The sequence below is a fragment of the Carlito syrichta genome, unplaced genomic scaffold (genome assembly GCF_000164805.1).
Source record: "Carlito syrichta isolate Samal-C Ts95f unplaced genomic scaffold, Tarsius_syrichta-2.0.1 Scaffold135915, whole genome shotgun sequence".
In the NCBI taxonomy this organism is placed as follows: Eukaryota; Metazoa; Chordata; class Mammalia; order Primates; family Tarsiidae; genus Carlito; species Carlito syrichta.
In genome coordinates, this window is record NW_007080011.1 from 123,672 (window position 1) to 138,828 (window position 15,157).

The window sequence follows — 15,157 nt, forward strand, 5'->3', positions numbered from 1 at the left end:
TGGGCGCGCAGGGGCGCGGGTCCCCGCCCGGCGCGCAGCGGCACCATGGGCACGGTGCTGTCCCTGTCCCCCAGCTACCGGAAGGCCACGCTGTTTGAGGATGGCGCGGCCACGGTGGGCCACTACACGGCCGTGCAGAACAGCAAGAACGCCAAGGACAAGAACCTGAAGCGGCACTCCATCATCTCCGTGCTGCCTTGGAAGAGGATCGTGGCCGTGTCGGCCAAGAAGAAGAACTCCAAGAAGGTGCAGCCCAACAGCAGCTACCAGAACAACGTCACGCACCTCAACAATGAGAACCTGAAGAAGTCGCTGTCCTGCGCCAACCTGTCCACCTTCGCCCAGCCCCCGCCGGCCCAGCCGCCCGCACCCCCGGCCAGCCAGCTCTCGGGCTCCCAGACCGGGGTCTCCTCCTCCGTCAAGAAGGCCCCGCACCCCGCCGTCACCTCCCTGGGGACGCCCAAACGGGTCATCGTCCAGGCGTCCACCAGCGAGCTGCTGCGCTGCCTGGGCGAGTTTCTCTGCCGCCGGTGCTACCGCCTGAAGCACTTGTCCCCCACGGACCCCGTGCTCTGGCTGCGCAGCGTGGACCGCTCGCTGCTGCTGCAGGGCTGGCAGGACCAGGGCTTCATCACGCCGGCCAACGTGGTCTTCCTGTACATGCTCTGCCGGGATGTTATCTCCTCCGAGGTGGGCTCGGACCACGAGCTCCAGGCCGTCCTGCTGACCTGCCTGTACCTCTCCTACTCGTACATGGGCAACGAGATCTCCTACCCGCTCAAGCCCTTTCTGGTGGAGAGCTGCAAGGAGGCCTTTTGGGACCGCTGCCTCTCTGTCATCAACCTCATGAGCGCCAAGATGCTGCAGATCAACGCAGACCCACATTACTTCACGCAGGTTTTCTCCGACCTGAAGAACGAGAGTGGCCAGGAGGACAAGAAGCGGCTCCTCCTCGGGCTGGATCGGTGAGCCCTGTAGCCTGCGCCGTGGGTCAAGGATTCAACGCATTTTTAAAAATTTATTATTAAATGAGTTTTGTGTACAGTATGTGTCTAGCAAAGCCACCAGGGGCCTCTCCCTTCCCATGTTCTCTCCCTGGGGTTTTTTCCAGCCCTGCCAAGAACCTCTGGGCACTTTTGAACTCACGAACCTTTTGCAAAACCTAGAAGATGGATTCAGAGCCACCCAGGCCACTGACCTCTCACTTTGGGGAACTCAGAGGACTGACTCGCCCCCGCCGCCTGTGCCCCTGCTGGATCCAGGGTGGGTGAGGCTGCCTGCTGTGCCCTGGATGGGAACTGGAGAGGGGCCTCTGGCTGGTGGGCCCAGGGAGGAGTTGGGGTTTCTGGTTGGAGGCCCTTTTCTGGCTCCTGTGTTGAGTCATTCTCTCTCGCAGAGGCTACTGGTGCCAGCTGCCTCGAGCCGCCAGTGGGCTTGTGAGGCAGGATCCTGCTGCCCTGGGACGTCTTCAGGCGAGGCGAGGCGAGGCAAAGCTGGGTCTGCTGCAGAGATTGTGTCTGGTGGTTTGACTCTACGTGGTCCTGGTTTGCTGTTTTATTTTTTAGTGAGAAGGGCTTTCCTTTAAGTGGAGAAATGGAACTCGCCCCCAGCCCCTTGTCTACTGCTCCCGGCCATGTTGGTGGTGTCGGCCGATGAGCTGGGTTGATTCCCAAGTTCTCCTTATGGGTCCCAGCTAAAGGGGTGGGTAAAGCTGGGACAGCTCCTTTCCTGGGTGAATTTTTCATTTGAATAATGTAGCGTGGTCACCCTGTGACAAGTGCCAGGACAGCTGCAGTTGCCCGTCAGCCACAGCCTCCCTACTGGGGGTGGGTGCCAGGCCTGAAACCAAGCTGGTGCCCACCTAAGGGCTCGGGCCTCTTGCTGGTGTTTGTCCTGCAGAGCTGGGGGAAGGGAAGGCGATGCCAGGGGTTGGGGTGATGTGGTAATGGCATATGTCCATCCCGCCCTTGCCAATTTAAAGCTGTTTTCAAGCAGTTCAGTTTCTTCTGGAGAGGAAGCCTTGCCAGGCAAGGCCCAGTGAGACAGCGGGATCTGGGAGACAATGACAAGACAGGAGCGGGACTCCCGATTGCTTTGGAAGCCTGCTGATTCCACCGTCATCATTTGCAGCTGCTGGTCTTGGTGTCCACCTTTCCCTACTGGCTGTAAAAACACAAGATGTGTATTTTATCGATTTTCTTTCTCATTCTCCCGTATTGTTGGCTTGGGCCTTGGGAGAGGACCAAGAGAAGGGAGCAAGTCTTCCTCTGGGGCCCACCACTCGGCTTTGGAGAACAAAGACCAACGTGAAGGCGCTACAGAGGATTCTCTCTTCCAGGCTCAGTGTCCCCCCGCTCCCGGGAGCGCTGGATGGGGAGGCAGAGGGTCATTTTACGTAGGGTTAGGTTCTAGGTGGCTGCCAGTTTCAGCACAAGCACTACTGAAATTCACATAAAAAAGAGAAAGCTGTGAAATTGAGGTCCTGACTGAAGAGGCCTGAGCCAAACCTGTCGGGGAAGAGGGACTGCCCGGCGGAGAGCATCTGCCCGGCTGCACCTGAGGCCCACGGAGCCGCTCCCGGGGTCAGGCCCGGCGGCAGCGCTGGGCGGAACCCGAGGCTGCTGGCACAGGCTCCGCCCCAGCATCTCCTCCCTGCGGGGCCTCCACACAGCCTGTCTTCAGACCCTGCTGCCGCGTGCGACCGAGGTGGGAGGCCCCTCCCTGGTGGCATGGAAGAGGGAGGGTCGGTGCCAAGTCCCAAGAGGGGGGCGCATGTTGGGAGTCGCCTTCAGCCGGCTGCACCTGGCCTGGATCTGTGCGGTTAAGTTGCAGCCACAGGATTCCGGCTTTGTGTGTTTCCTTCTCTTTCTCCATATTTATTTTTTCCTGTTTCGGAGGAGGTGCACATTTCAGGAGTGGCTGGGGACGAGGGAAGCAACTCTGGTTCCCACAGCGCGAAGCCTGCCATGTTCTCTCCCCCCTGCACTGGTCATCAGTACCGTGTCGAGGAACAGCCGATGTACTTGAGTGTGCAAGCAACAAACCCACTTGACATGCTGCTATGAAGACTACTTTTAGAACAACAATACAAAAAGAAAAAACTAGCCTACAGAAAAACCTTTTATTCTTTAATTGTTGCTTTTACAGTGATATTGTGCATGCAAACAGGAGCATTTTGTGTCTTAAGGAAAATAATCTTAGAGCAGATGACTGTGAACATTACACCCATGCACAGAACAAGCCACAGGAATCATAGTTCAGAGTTTGATTTCTCTCTTTTTCTTGTAAACCTGGAGGGTTGATATATTCTTTCCATGCAGTTATTAGAACTTAGTTTTGTTCCAACAGTTGTTAAACTTGCAATGAAAAGAAAATGTGCCATTTTTTTCACTCGGAATTATTCATAGCTGTATATTTGAAACTGCTAATTACACGTGTGATATATGTTGGTTTTTTAGTGCAATTTCTTCCGTAGCTATTCTTTGACCAAACTGTGGGTATTGTTAATATTAATTTATATTTGTCTCATTTTGTATGTATGTATAGTGTGTTTGTGAGTATGTGTGGTTTATAATCTGACAAAGTCACGAAGCTCAGTTTGGCTGTAATTTAAATCCCCTTCCCTTATTTTTATTTATTTTTGTACTGTGCTGATTCAATAAAATGCACTGACCATCCATTACATAGACCTCTTTTTGTGGGCCCGTCGTTTGTCAGCAGGCTGGGGGCCCCTTTAATACACGATTCATGCACTCGGAATGTGACTGGATTTGTGTTACGGGGAGGGAGGAGGACAAGAGTTGGGGGAAAGGGCTTAGCACGCTAAGGTGATTAAGAAAGCAGCACAGGTTAAGTCAGCTTTGGTTTAGCGCCTGGCCAGGGCGGGGGCGGGTGGGCAGGCGTTCCCCAAAGGCTCCCTGGGTGGAGCTGGGTGACAAGAGGCTCGAGCGGAGGGGGGCCAGATCCAAGCATGGCCTGGCGAGGGCCGGCTGGGTGGGTCCTGCGGGGGCTCCCGGCCTTGGACTCCCTGCGCTGAGGCTGTGCTCTGAGGCTGCTGCCCGGGGCCTGGCTCGGCTTGGTGCTCCCTGCCCAGAGGCTTGCAGGCTAGCAGGGGTGCTGACGTCCCTGTGGGCCGACCTGCCACGTTAGCTCCACCCGTATTTCCGGGAGATCCAGCCCTGGGGCGCCCAGGTAAGCAGCCACCCCCGCCCGTAATTGTGGCAGGGGTGGGGGTCCTACCAGCTGGCGCCGGTGGTCTGTGCCAGACCTGCCAGCTGGAGGCCTGTGTGCGCCGCCAGCCTCCCTCTCGGTGGAGAGGGTCGTGGGGACGCTGGACACAACTGTCCCCAGGCCCGGCACCCTGAGTTCAGCGCCAACCGTGGCTGCTAGGAAGGCTAGCTTGTGCTCAGGTTGTAGCTTGGGCGCCGTCAGCCTTCTTATCAAGGCCACTAGCTTTTCTCAAAGCAACTTCCTCGGTCTGAGTCACAGAAGCCACCACTGCACGTTCTTTTCTGCTAATGACTGGTGCCCAGAAGCACTCTGCAGCGGTGGGGCCCTTGGGTGCCGGGGCTGCCCTATCACCCCAAGGGGAGCTGCTGCTTGCTTGCTGTCACTCTGCTGCCATCCCCACACTTTCCTCCTGTCCCTTCACTCAACGGCCTGTCCTGTCCCCAAGCGCTGCTCCAGGAATCTGAGCCTTTCTGTTATACGCACGTGCTTTTATTTCAATGACCGCGTCCCCTGGCACCAAGCAATGGCTTCCAGCTGCTGGAGCACAGGCCTTAAGATGGCGGGAGAAGGTGCAGGGATTTAACCCTGCTGCCCACCCCTTCCCTTTCTTCTCTTCACCATGTAGTATTTTTGTTCAAAAGCCTCAGGCAAATTGTCCCCAATTTTACAATATTTGTGCTTAATTCTCCCATCCTCTGGGGTAACAGTTGACTTTATATAAGCTAAAATCTCACAGCTATAGTTTTCGATGACAGATAAGCAGAACACCTTTAAAAATAAGATTTAATGCTTTATTGCTCTTGATGGTAAATCAAAATATGCTTTAGAAATAAAGTTAATTTAATGGAAAATAGGGATATTCGCACCAAACCATAAAATTGCATTTAATCAAGAGAAACCCTTCATCGCATACAATCACCGTATCCCCTTCCTTCCCCCTCAGCGCTCTGGACTCACGACCACGATCACACCCAAGATTCCCCATCCGTTTTCCGATGCCACACATCGTGGTTTCTTTCGGTCAAAAGTGCTTGTCCTGTGATCTCAGCAGGGCGGCCTCGGCGCTGGGACCCCAGGGACCTGAGGCAACCTCAAAAGGTGGGAGGAAGGAACCCGAGCCTCCTGCTCTCCGGCCCTGACAGGCAACTCATTTGGCATGATCCATTTTGGGGTGCTTAAGACGTGCATGTGCATGTGTCTAGTGTGAAGCAACAAGTTTGGGGAGTAAGTGGAAAGAGAGGCGAAGTTCCCGTCAGATGGCTCCGCTGGTGTCTCCTGGTAATTGGCAAGACCCGGCTCTGCTCACCTGGGCCGGTGGCACCCTGCCTGCGCAGGCAGCTGACCAGGCTTCCGAGAAGGCTCTCGAGGGGGACGCTGAGGTTGCACACAGCGCGAGTGTTTGCAAGCCCTGGGAAGTGGGTGGCGGCGGGCATGGGACCAGGCTGCTGGGACCACCCTGGGGTCGGGTCCTGGGAGAGGCACAAGAGACTGCACACAGGCGTTGGGGGGCCTGCTGGTCAGAGTGGCAGGACGGAGCCCGGGGTGGGCGGCAATGTCTGTGGCAGAAAGTGAAGAAACTTCAGTGTGCCCCTCTCTCACACCCCGGCCTGCTCCCCCGAAGCAAAGCGTGGGCACCCCCTCATCCCCTCACCACACGGGGCATCACGAGTCTCTCCTTCCTTCCAGGCCGCAGCCTCCTGCCGGCAGCTGGGCTCAGGGAGGAGGGTGGTCCCAGGAAGGCCTCTGGAGCGCACGTGCTTTTGCGGGGCAGAGCCTGGCAAGCCGGCAGCGCTCCCTGGCGCGAGGTCCAGGGACCCAGGCTCCGGGCGCGGGTGCGGGGGGTGAGCGTCCTGGCCTGGCCTGCAGTGTCAGGACCCCGCGCTGTGTTCCGTGCCCACGCCCGTCATTCCCGCGCTCCGACCCCATGCTAGCCCTCGCTCTCCAGCGAGCAGGGAACCAGCAAGGGGTGTCCGAAAGGGAAAGCCGCCAAGCCTGCTCCCCCGCCCCTGCGGTTCCATTTTCTGATTGCGATTCCTGACACGGGTGTGGTGACGGCCGATATCTGCGCAGCAGCACTGCAAACTGCCAAACTCAGTGAGAGAGGGCCAGGGCCACGGGCTGTGGGCTAAAAAGACGCCCTAGGAGGCGGCACACTGCTCTCCAGAGTGGAGGTCGGAGGCTGGCGGGGCCCTGGTGGCCAGGGCAGGCTCCGGGAAGGACGGGCTCCTGGCTGGGCATGGCCGTTCTGCGGGTGCCACCGGCTCCTGGCTGAGGGGCTGGGCTCTGCAGGTGACCCCTGCTCACCTGGTGGCTTTGGCTGGCTGCTGGGGGCGGCGGGGCCTGCTGAGTTCTGGGAAGGGCTCTGTGGGCTGGCTCTCCCAGCGGGAGGGGGTGGCAGGTGGACTCCGGGTCAGCGGGGCTGCATCCCCAGCTCACGCCCACCGCGTCCTCCCAGCCCCCCAGGAGCACATCTTTGGCTGGGGAAACTGCATTCTGGGCACCCCCACCCCTCCCTCTGCAGGGTATGGGTTCGAGGCGTGCTGACTCGACCTGGCCATTCAGGGGACACCTGCACCAACTGAAGGTGCCACCTGCTGCTTCTGAGGCGAGATGTGGTCGAATGCCAGCCCAGGCCGAGCGGGGCACCAAGGTCTTTGGTTTACTGGGCAGGGACCATGGAAAGTCGGGACAGAGGAAGGTGGACACCAAAGGCAGAAAGCCAGGAAGACGAGCTTGCAGCGGGAGGCCCTCAGAGGCGGCGGCGGGGGCTGCTCCCAGCCTGGGCCCCAGCGAGCTGGTTTCTAGCGGCTGAGCAGGCATGTGGTGACTGGGCTGGGACCCGGCTGCCAGCATGGACGCCCCGGGCCAGAACCGCCGTGGGGCCGTCAGTTCCCGGGCACGCTGAGGATGAAGCCGGAGCGGTTCTTGGTGAAGTCAGGCTCCGGCTGGTTGAGCCGCGTCTCCACGGAGACGGTGCACTTCTTCCCGTGCAGGCTGCACTGCACCGGGTTGGTGACGTTCACTTGAAGGTGGCGCTTCTCACTGGGAGACGGAAAGACAGAGACCAGAAGGTGGTTAGCAGGCGGGCAGAACGGGGTGGTCTCTGGGTCCCGCGGCCTGGCCCAGCCTGCTTTCTCCACGGGCGCCCAGAGGAGGCTGGAGGGACGCTCAGCGAGGCCCAGAGAGGGGGAGGCATGAGAGGCCGGCGCCGGCGGGCTCCCACCGGCCTTGCGCCAGGCCTGCTGCTCAGCTCCAGGGAGCCAGCACGTGGTGCTGGACCAGAGGACAGGTGGCTGAAGCGTGGCCACCAGGTCTCTGGCTGGGGCGTCAGGAGTCCTGGAGCCGGGCTTCTGACACTCAGCCGCCATGCTGCGACCTGTGGCTCTGGGTCCAGGGATACGCGGAGACTTCCCACCACACTCCCTGGCCAACCAGGTGTCTTCTGAGCCCCACGGGCTCACCCCTCCCTGGCCCCCGGCCTGGTTGTCAGAAGTGGGTCTGACTCCAGCTTCCCCAAGGCCCAGAGGCTGGGGCTGCCCTGGCTGAGGTGCCCACCTCCCTGGCGGCCGGGGACTGGGCAGGGGCGGCTTTCCCGCTTGGGTCCGTGGGGAGCCTGTGCCGCAGAGCCCACACCTGCCGGCCTGGGCGCTTGTGAGGGAGGCCTCAGCCGGCCCTTGCTGCGTGTGGGGTTGAGGGCGGAGAAGCCCAGGCGGGGGTGCGAGGCTGCGAACCCTTTCCTCCGGCTCCTCAACCACACTGAGTGTACTTAAGAAGCTGCTGCTTACTTCGAGAGCTGAGAAACTTGCCGAAATAGGCTGGTACCTAAGGTCTGCTCGCACATGCCAGCACCATCCCACGCCGTACCACTGCTGATGCCTCGTCAGCCTTCTTGGAGCTGGGAGGGGCGAGGGAAGGGAGAAAGGCCTGCCGGCCTAGGAGCCTCGCGGCAGGGCGGGCTGGCTCTGCTCTGTGTGCCTAAAGCCCTGGGAGTTTTTCCTTATTCTTGGGACAGCGTTCGGGGTGTGGGCAGGCCAGGTCCCCTCTGAACACCGTGCAGGACTCATGGGCCAGCGCTGCTCTTGGTGTCGAGCAGCGAATGCTGAGCTGTGGTGTCTCCGCTGCAGGGGAAGGCCGGGCCGAGACCGGCACACGCTGAGCTTCCACTCAGCCCAGACATACTTCTACTGAGCCGCTGTGAATGTGAGACGCTTTCTAAGCATGGTTGGCCTGGAAGACACAGTCCTCAGATGCTGAGGTGACTCATTTGTCCGCATGGCTGCCAGAAGGGCCCGTGAGCAGTGGCCCACGGGGTCAGCGGGCTGAGAGCAATGGGCCTCTATGGACAGCTGATGGGCACATCCCACAGTAGGCCCCAAGTTTGGGAAGCCACCTGAGGTGTTCTGAGGGGCTCATCTCACAGTTGTTTCCTACATACTTTCTCATAACCCTGTTGGGAGGCGGAAGATGGACACAGGAAGACACTCACGGTTATCACTTGTGGGCATTAGGTATCTAATACTTAATGTCTTATCAGCCACAGCTAAAACCTTGGCTTAGATAGCTATTTTTAATCAGACTTGGACATAAAAATAGCAGAGCCCATCCCCGGCAGTGACGCAGGTCATCTTTCATTCCTGCGGGAACCAGGGTTTCTCTGCAGAGTAGAAGCGCAGCCCTGGGCCGTGGGACCTGGGTGAGGGGCCCCGTAGCCCCCGTGCTGGCCCAGAGCAAAGCCCCAGCACTGTGGACATGCCTGTGGCTGGAGATGCCTCCCGGACCAGGCCAGTTCCCAAGCTCGGGCTCTGTCAAGGTGGCATGGCCCTGGGTCCTTCCCGCTGGGTTTGTCTTCCTGAAGGGGGCCCTGGAGGAGTCACCCTCCAGACCCTGCAGTGGCGTCCTCATGCCCTTGCCTCCCGGTGGGCCTGTGTCCTTCCCTAGAGCATGTGACCATCACCCTCACCCTTCCCCTGGAGCCTGGTACAGTCACGTGCACACAGTGGGTTCTAGAATCACCTGGGGACACAAATTCTTAGGGAATGGGCTCTGAGCAGGCCACATTCCTTGTCAGCTTGAAATTACTATGAGAAAGAGAGAGAAAATGGGAGTCATCAGTCCAACTTCATCCTCGTGTTCAGACAATCCAGACATCCCTGCAGCAGGGGCTTCCTGACTCAGTCCCCATCCCAGCCACCGAGTCCCACTTGGCCTTGCCAGGTTTGGCTCACTCAGGGTCAGCAGAGTGGCCCCTGCCTCTGTCTATTCTTTTTCTTTTTTTTTTTGAGTGGGAGTCTCACTGTGTCGCCCAGGCTGGAGTGCAGTGGCACGCTGACGGCCGCCACAGCCTCGACCTGCTGGGCTCAGGCGATTCTTCTGCCTCAGCCTTCCAAGTAGATGGAACCACAGGCACGTGCCACCACACCCGGCTAATTCTGCCCTCCTTTCGGGCTCTCTGTTGTTCCAGGATCTGCCCTATAGCCTTGCTGCAGGGGTTTAAGCTGTGGGAAAATGGAGGGAAGCAAATGGCTGTTCTAAAAGGCACCCAGGACAATAAGAATACAACTTCACCTTGAAAGCGGAGCCCTCGGGGTTGCCGGATTAAAAAGCAGCAAAGAACCCGGCTCCCACCGCAGGAGGCTGGGTGCTCCTCTTCCAGCCTTCTGCTGTCTTGGTCAGTAGGTACTGTGGAGCACATACTGGCTCGGGTAGCGAATCAGGAGATGGAAGGAGGATAAGGGACAGTTCCTTCCTCAGGGAGCCTCCAGAAGAGGAAAGAGCAGCCCATGCTCTGGAAGGTCCAAGCAGCTCACGTACAAGTCAACACCACTTAGCAAGGCTAGCTTTTCTCCGCTACCCGAGGCCGCTGCTTGGCGGACATGAGAGCTCTCCTTGAACAGCAAGAAGGAAAGCAGGACCTGGGTGTCAGACTCTTCAGTAAGGGGGATGTGAACAAGCCCTGGTCCCCTTCCCTCTCCCTGTCCTCTCTCCTGTCAGCCCAGCGGCTGCTCAGTCCCCTCCCCGGTGGAGTGGACCCTCCCAGGACAGCCGGTTGGTCCTCTCCTCCCATGGGCAGTGCTGGCTCTCCAGCATTCCACAGCAGGCCCAGCCCACGTGGCAGAGTGAGTGTCGTACCAGCCCTTTCCGTTGGGTGGAGAAGCCCCAGTTTGGAGAGGCGGGACGCAGCCCCGAGACTCGCCTGTGGGCTGACACGCACTGCGGGGCTCGCCTCATTTCTGAGCCTGCCTCTCGAGGACCACAACACTGAGGGTCTGTGGCGAGCATCTAGTTCCCACTTCCCAGCAGCATCCCTCGACTGAATGAGAATCAGAGACACATTAGGAAAGAAAAGGTGGTGGGGAGTGGTGGTCCCTTCACTTGCCCCCAGGGCTCCTGCCTGTGCTAAGACCCCTTGAGACTCTCCTGAGTTCTTTGAGGTCTTAATACAAAAGGGCAGGAGGGTCTGGATTCTGTGCTGGCTCTGCCGGCTCACTGCCTTCATGATCTCCTCCAAGACTCCTCCCAGCCTCTTTTTTACAACTGTCAAATATGCATAACAATTATATTCTTTGCCTCCTTGGCGTGGTCAGTCCAGCACTTGCCTCTGGGCCCTCCCCTGGGCTGACCCAGCAGGTCCTGGGACATTTACAGAACCCAATCTTGTAACCAGGGATGGGGTCTTCCTTGAGTCTGGGCAAGCTGCCTGCCCTCATGGGGTGCACAGGCTGGGGTGTGATGTGCACGGGACACTGAAAGATGAGAAGCACTATGTGTGAAACTATTATTTTGTTTCTCGGAAGGAATTTTCACTCCTTTCTCATTTAAGTGCTAAGAACCGCCCATGAGAGATGGTTCAGGAGAGCTATCAGTTTATGTTCCTTACACATTTTAACATAGTTCATAAAACCATATGAATGTTTCTGTTTTGAACATTCCCTTTTGGAATATTTTACATGCTGGGAGGTGGATTCCAATTCTATATTTAAATCCTACAAGTTTGCTGGGCGCGGTGGCTCATGCCTATAATCCCAGAACTTTGGGAGGCTGAGGTGAGAGGATTGCCTGAGTTCACGGGTTCGAGACCAGCCTGGGCAACTTGGCGAGCCCCCATCTCTAAAATAAATTTTAAAAAATTAGTTGCGCGTGGTGGCACATGCCTGTGGTTCTAGCTACTTGGAAGGCTGAGGAGGAAAGAATTGCCTGAGCCCAGCAGGTCGAGGCTGTGGTGGCCGTGAGCGTGCCACTATACTCCAGCCTGGGTGAAAGAGTGAGACTCCAACTCAATAAATACATAAATAAATAAATAAAATTCTGCAAGTTTAATGGAGCATTCATGCCACATGTACTGGTCTCCACTTTTACGATGTGTGCTAGGGGGTAGGGAGGCATCTTACAGGGGCTCCCACATGGCGCCCAGCACACAGGGATGCTCCCAGGTGCTGAGGGCAACACTAGCCGGGCTGTCCTGGACTTGCTGACCTCAGTTCATCTGCCCTGCAGACGGCTCTCTCCCAGCAACACGACTCCGTCAGCTCTACCAACTTCAAATGCTCACTGCAGCCTCATGAGCGAGGAAGGCAAAGGCACGACTCCTCAAGATCTACCCAGGCCTGAAACTTGTCCAGTCTGTGGGGTTCATTCCAAAGGGAAAGTGGCCAGTCCGTGAACCAGGAGGGCCCTTGGAGGGAGGCCTGACCTTCAGGAAAGAGATTCTGTTTTGCCACCTTGAGACAGTGTCTGCCTGGGTTCCTGCTTCTTTTCTTGGCACGGCCCTGAGCCACCCCAGCCTCACCTGTCTGTATGGGGCTGCTGTGGGGTTTGGGAAGAAGAGGGAGTTGAGTGACTGTATGTGCTGAGTTAATAACAGAATGAGGGCAGGAAGAAGAACCAGTCTTCTGTTCTGGAGTTCGGCTAAGTAACATCTACCTGGTGCCACTGACAGAGAACTGAGTAAAAAAATGTGGATCGAGGCTGGTGGCTCCTTAGTAAGTTAAACATGGAATTACCAACAATTCCACTCCTGGATGTGTACCCAAAAGAATGGAATGCAGATGTTTAAATAAAAAAATTTGTAAACGAATGTTCATAGCAGCACTTTTTTTTTTTTTTTTTAGAGATGAGGTCTCACCAAGTTACCCAGGCTGGTCTTGAACCCCTGGGCTCAGACAATCCTCTTGCCTCTGCCTCCCAAAGTGCTGGGAATATAGGCATAAGTCGCCATGTCTGGCTCACAGCAGCACTATTTATAAGAGGTAGAAACAACCCAAATGTCCATTAATGGAATGGATAAACAAAATGTGGTACATACACACCATGGATTATCATTCAGTGGAATATTGTTCAGCAATAAAGTACTGATACATGCTTCAACATGACAAACCTTGAGAACATTATGCTAAGTGAAAGAAGCCAGTCACAACAGGCTACATATTGTATTTACATTTATATGAAATATCCAGAATAGGCAAATGCAGGGAGACAGAAAATGAATAAGTTGCCAAGGGCCATGGGGAGTGGGAATGTGGCGGGACTGCTTAAAGCAGCAGTCCCCAACCTTTTTGGCATCAGGGACCGGCTTCATGGAAGACGATTTTTCCATGGACTGGTGGAGGAGGGGGATGGTTTGGGGATGATTCAAGTGCATTACATTTATTGAGCACTTTACTTCTATTATTATTACGTGGTAATATATAATGAACTATACAGCATCACCACCTCAGAAAACCAGGCATTAGATTCTCACAGAGAGTGCGTAACTTAGATCCCTGGCATGCGCAGTTCACAATAAGGTGACGCTCCTATGAGAATCTAATGCTGCTGCTGACCTGACAGGAGGTGGAGCTCAGGTGGTAATGTGAGTGATGGGGAGCGACCATAAATATAGATGAAGCTTCACTTGCTGGCCTGCCGTTTACCTCCTGCTGTGTGAACCGGTTCCTAACAGGTCACAGACTGGTACTGGTCTGTGGCCCCAGACCAGTTGGGACCCTTGGCTTAAAGGGTATGGGTTTTCCTCCTGGGGTAATGAAAACATACTGAAACTAGATAGACAATGGTTGCAACAACACTGTGAATGAACTAAATGTGATTAATGGTACATTTTATGTTATGTGTATTTTAACCACAATACTTTAAAAAAATGTGGGTTGATCTATTGGAAAAAGAAGAACTTGCCCCTTAAACTATGTTTTCTCTCACAGTTTCACATTCAGCCAAAATTACTTTAAGGCCAACACAAGATTTCCTGCGCCTATTCTGGAGACAGAGCCCAAGCAGAAGAGTGGATGTTCCAGGGGTTCAGTGGCGTATCTCTTGTTTGAGCTCCACCACACCCTGGAGATCCTTATGGAGCCAGAGTTCTCCCCTCCTTTTTTAAAGAAAGGAAAAGACATTTTATACATGGAAGCAGGGTATCTCCCTCTGATGGTGCGCCAGCCAATGACAGCTGCAGGGGAGGCTGGCTGTGCAGGGGAGGGCTTTTCCTTCCCATCTTCTGTTACAGGATTTGGTGGCTCAGCACACTGTGGAATTCGGGGACTTTCATCTTGTTTCATCTGTTCGAAGCCATCACTGTAGGCAAATGGCCTTTATCAAATTACTCATCCTCATTTTTCATTTAGACTCATCTTCTGCTCATTAGAGAAACTTGTGAGTAAATGCAAGACTTGATCAGTGTGGTGAACAAACTCATTCCTTGTGCTATCTGTGCACAAGGCGGGACAAGCAAGGTCTGTCCAGCAGAGAATTAGTCCAGAAAACAGCCCTCCCGTCCAGGCCCTTGGTCAGCCAGACAGTGCAGGGTTTTAGACTGAAGCCAGCCAAGAAGGTGACCCTGGGAGATCCCAGGCAGCCCTGGCTCAGCTGGGATAGGGGGCTCATCTGCTGGCCCTCCCTGCCCCTGCACAAGGCAGGCAGGACTCAGGAAATCGGTGAGAGCGTCTCCTCTCAATGATATTCCTATGGGAGATCCTGGTTCTAATAAATGCACCTTGGAAACCCAGCAGAAGTGGGGCGCAGTACAGTGGCTTGGTGAGAACTTTCTTTGGCACAGCAAGGAGCACCTGAGGATATCATGAGGCTCATGCAATGTTCTTTCGTGTGTGATCACAGGATGTGCTAGGAGGAACCTTGCCTTGCACCGAGCACAGCAGGTAGTAAACAGATGCTTTTCAAAGTGATGATAAATGAATTAAGTGCTTCATGACAAAAGCTAGAGTCACAAAGACAGGCTGTTCTTGCTCTAGATGTGGATGTCATTGGGACAAATGTGTGTCCTTTGGCTCACGCTGAGGACAGCGGCTACTGAGGGGTATCAAGCTCATGTCTGCAGCTGTTCACTGTGTGTTTCACTTCCTCCTAGAAGCAAGTCCCTCTGCTGGTGTCAAACCACAGAGGGCAACTCTTTCAAAATCTTGCTTTAGGAAATGCTACTTCTTTTTTTTTCAGGGTCAAATGGACTCTTTTACCACGGTCACTTTTTTTTTTTGAGCCTGTCGCCCAAGCTGGAGTGCAGTGACACGATCATGGCTCACACAGCCTCGACCTCTTGGGCTCAAGTGATCCTCCTGCCTCAGCCTCTGAGTATCTAGGACTACAACTACGTGCCACCACACCTGGCTAATTTTTTTATTTTTATTTTTGTAGAGGCAAGTTTTCGCTATGTTGCCCAGACTGGTCTTGAACTCCAAGGATCAAGCATTCCTCCTGCCTTGGCCTCCCCAAGTGCTGGAATTACAGATGTAAGCCACCGTGCCTGGCCTATTACGCTCATTTCTAAAGCAAGACTGTGAGTTCAGTATCCTAGCAAGCCCGAGTGGTAGCATTGCACTTTCTCGTCTATTGAGCCCTTTCTGGGTCTGAAGTTTGTGAAGGATGGGGAAAAACCATTTTTTTTTTTTTTTTTGAGTTGGCGTCTCACTCGGTCGCCCAGACT

General features: G+C 55.5%; 2 protein-coding genes across 2 annotated transcripts in view; one reads left to right on the forward strand and one right to left on the reverse strand.

The window, feature by feature from the left end:
- The first annotated feature begins 6 nt into the window (after positions 1–6).
- On the forward strand, positions 7–3,682 carry CDK5R1 (cyclin dependent kinase 5 regulatory subunit 1). The gene has a single exon (XM_008049678.1). It carries the CDS (start codon positions 46–48, stop codon positions 967–969), a length of 924 nt encoding a protein of 307 aa, XP_008047869.1. The 5' UTR covers positions 7–45; the 3' UTR covers positions 970–3,682.
- Positions 3,683–7,022: 3,340 nt separating this feature from the next.
- LOC103251068 (unconventional myosin-Id) overlaps positions 7,023–15,157 on the reverse strand; it is a 230,727-nt gene continuing 222,592 nt past the window's right edge. The window contains exon 12 of the mRNA XM_008049680.2: positions 7,023–7,272. Coding sequence (XP_008047871.1) covers positions 7,116–7,272 — 157 coding nt within the window. The 3' untranslated portion in view covers positions 7,023–7,115. The remainder of the gene's footprint in view (positions 7,273–15,157) is intronic.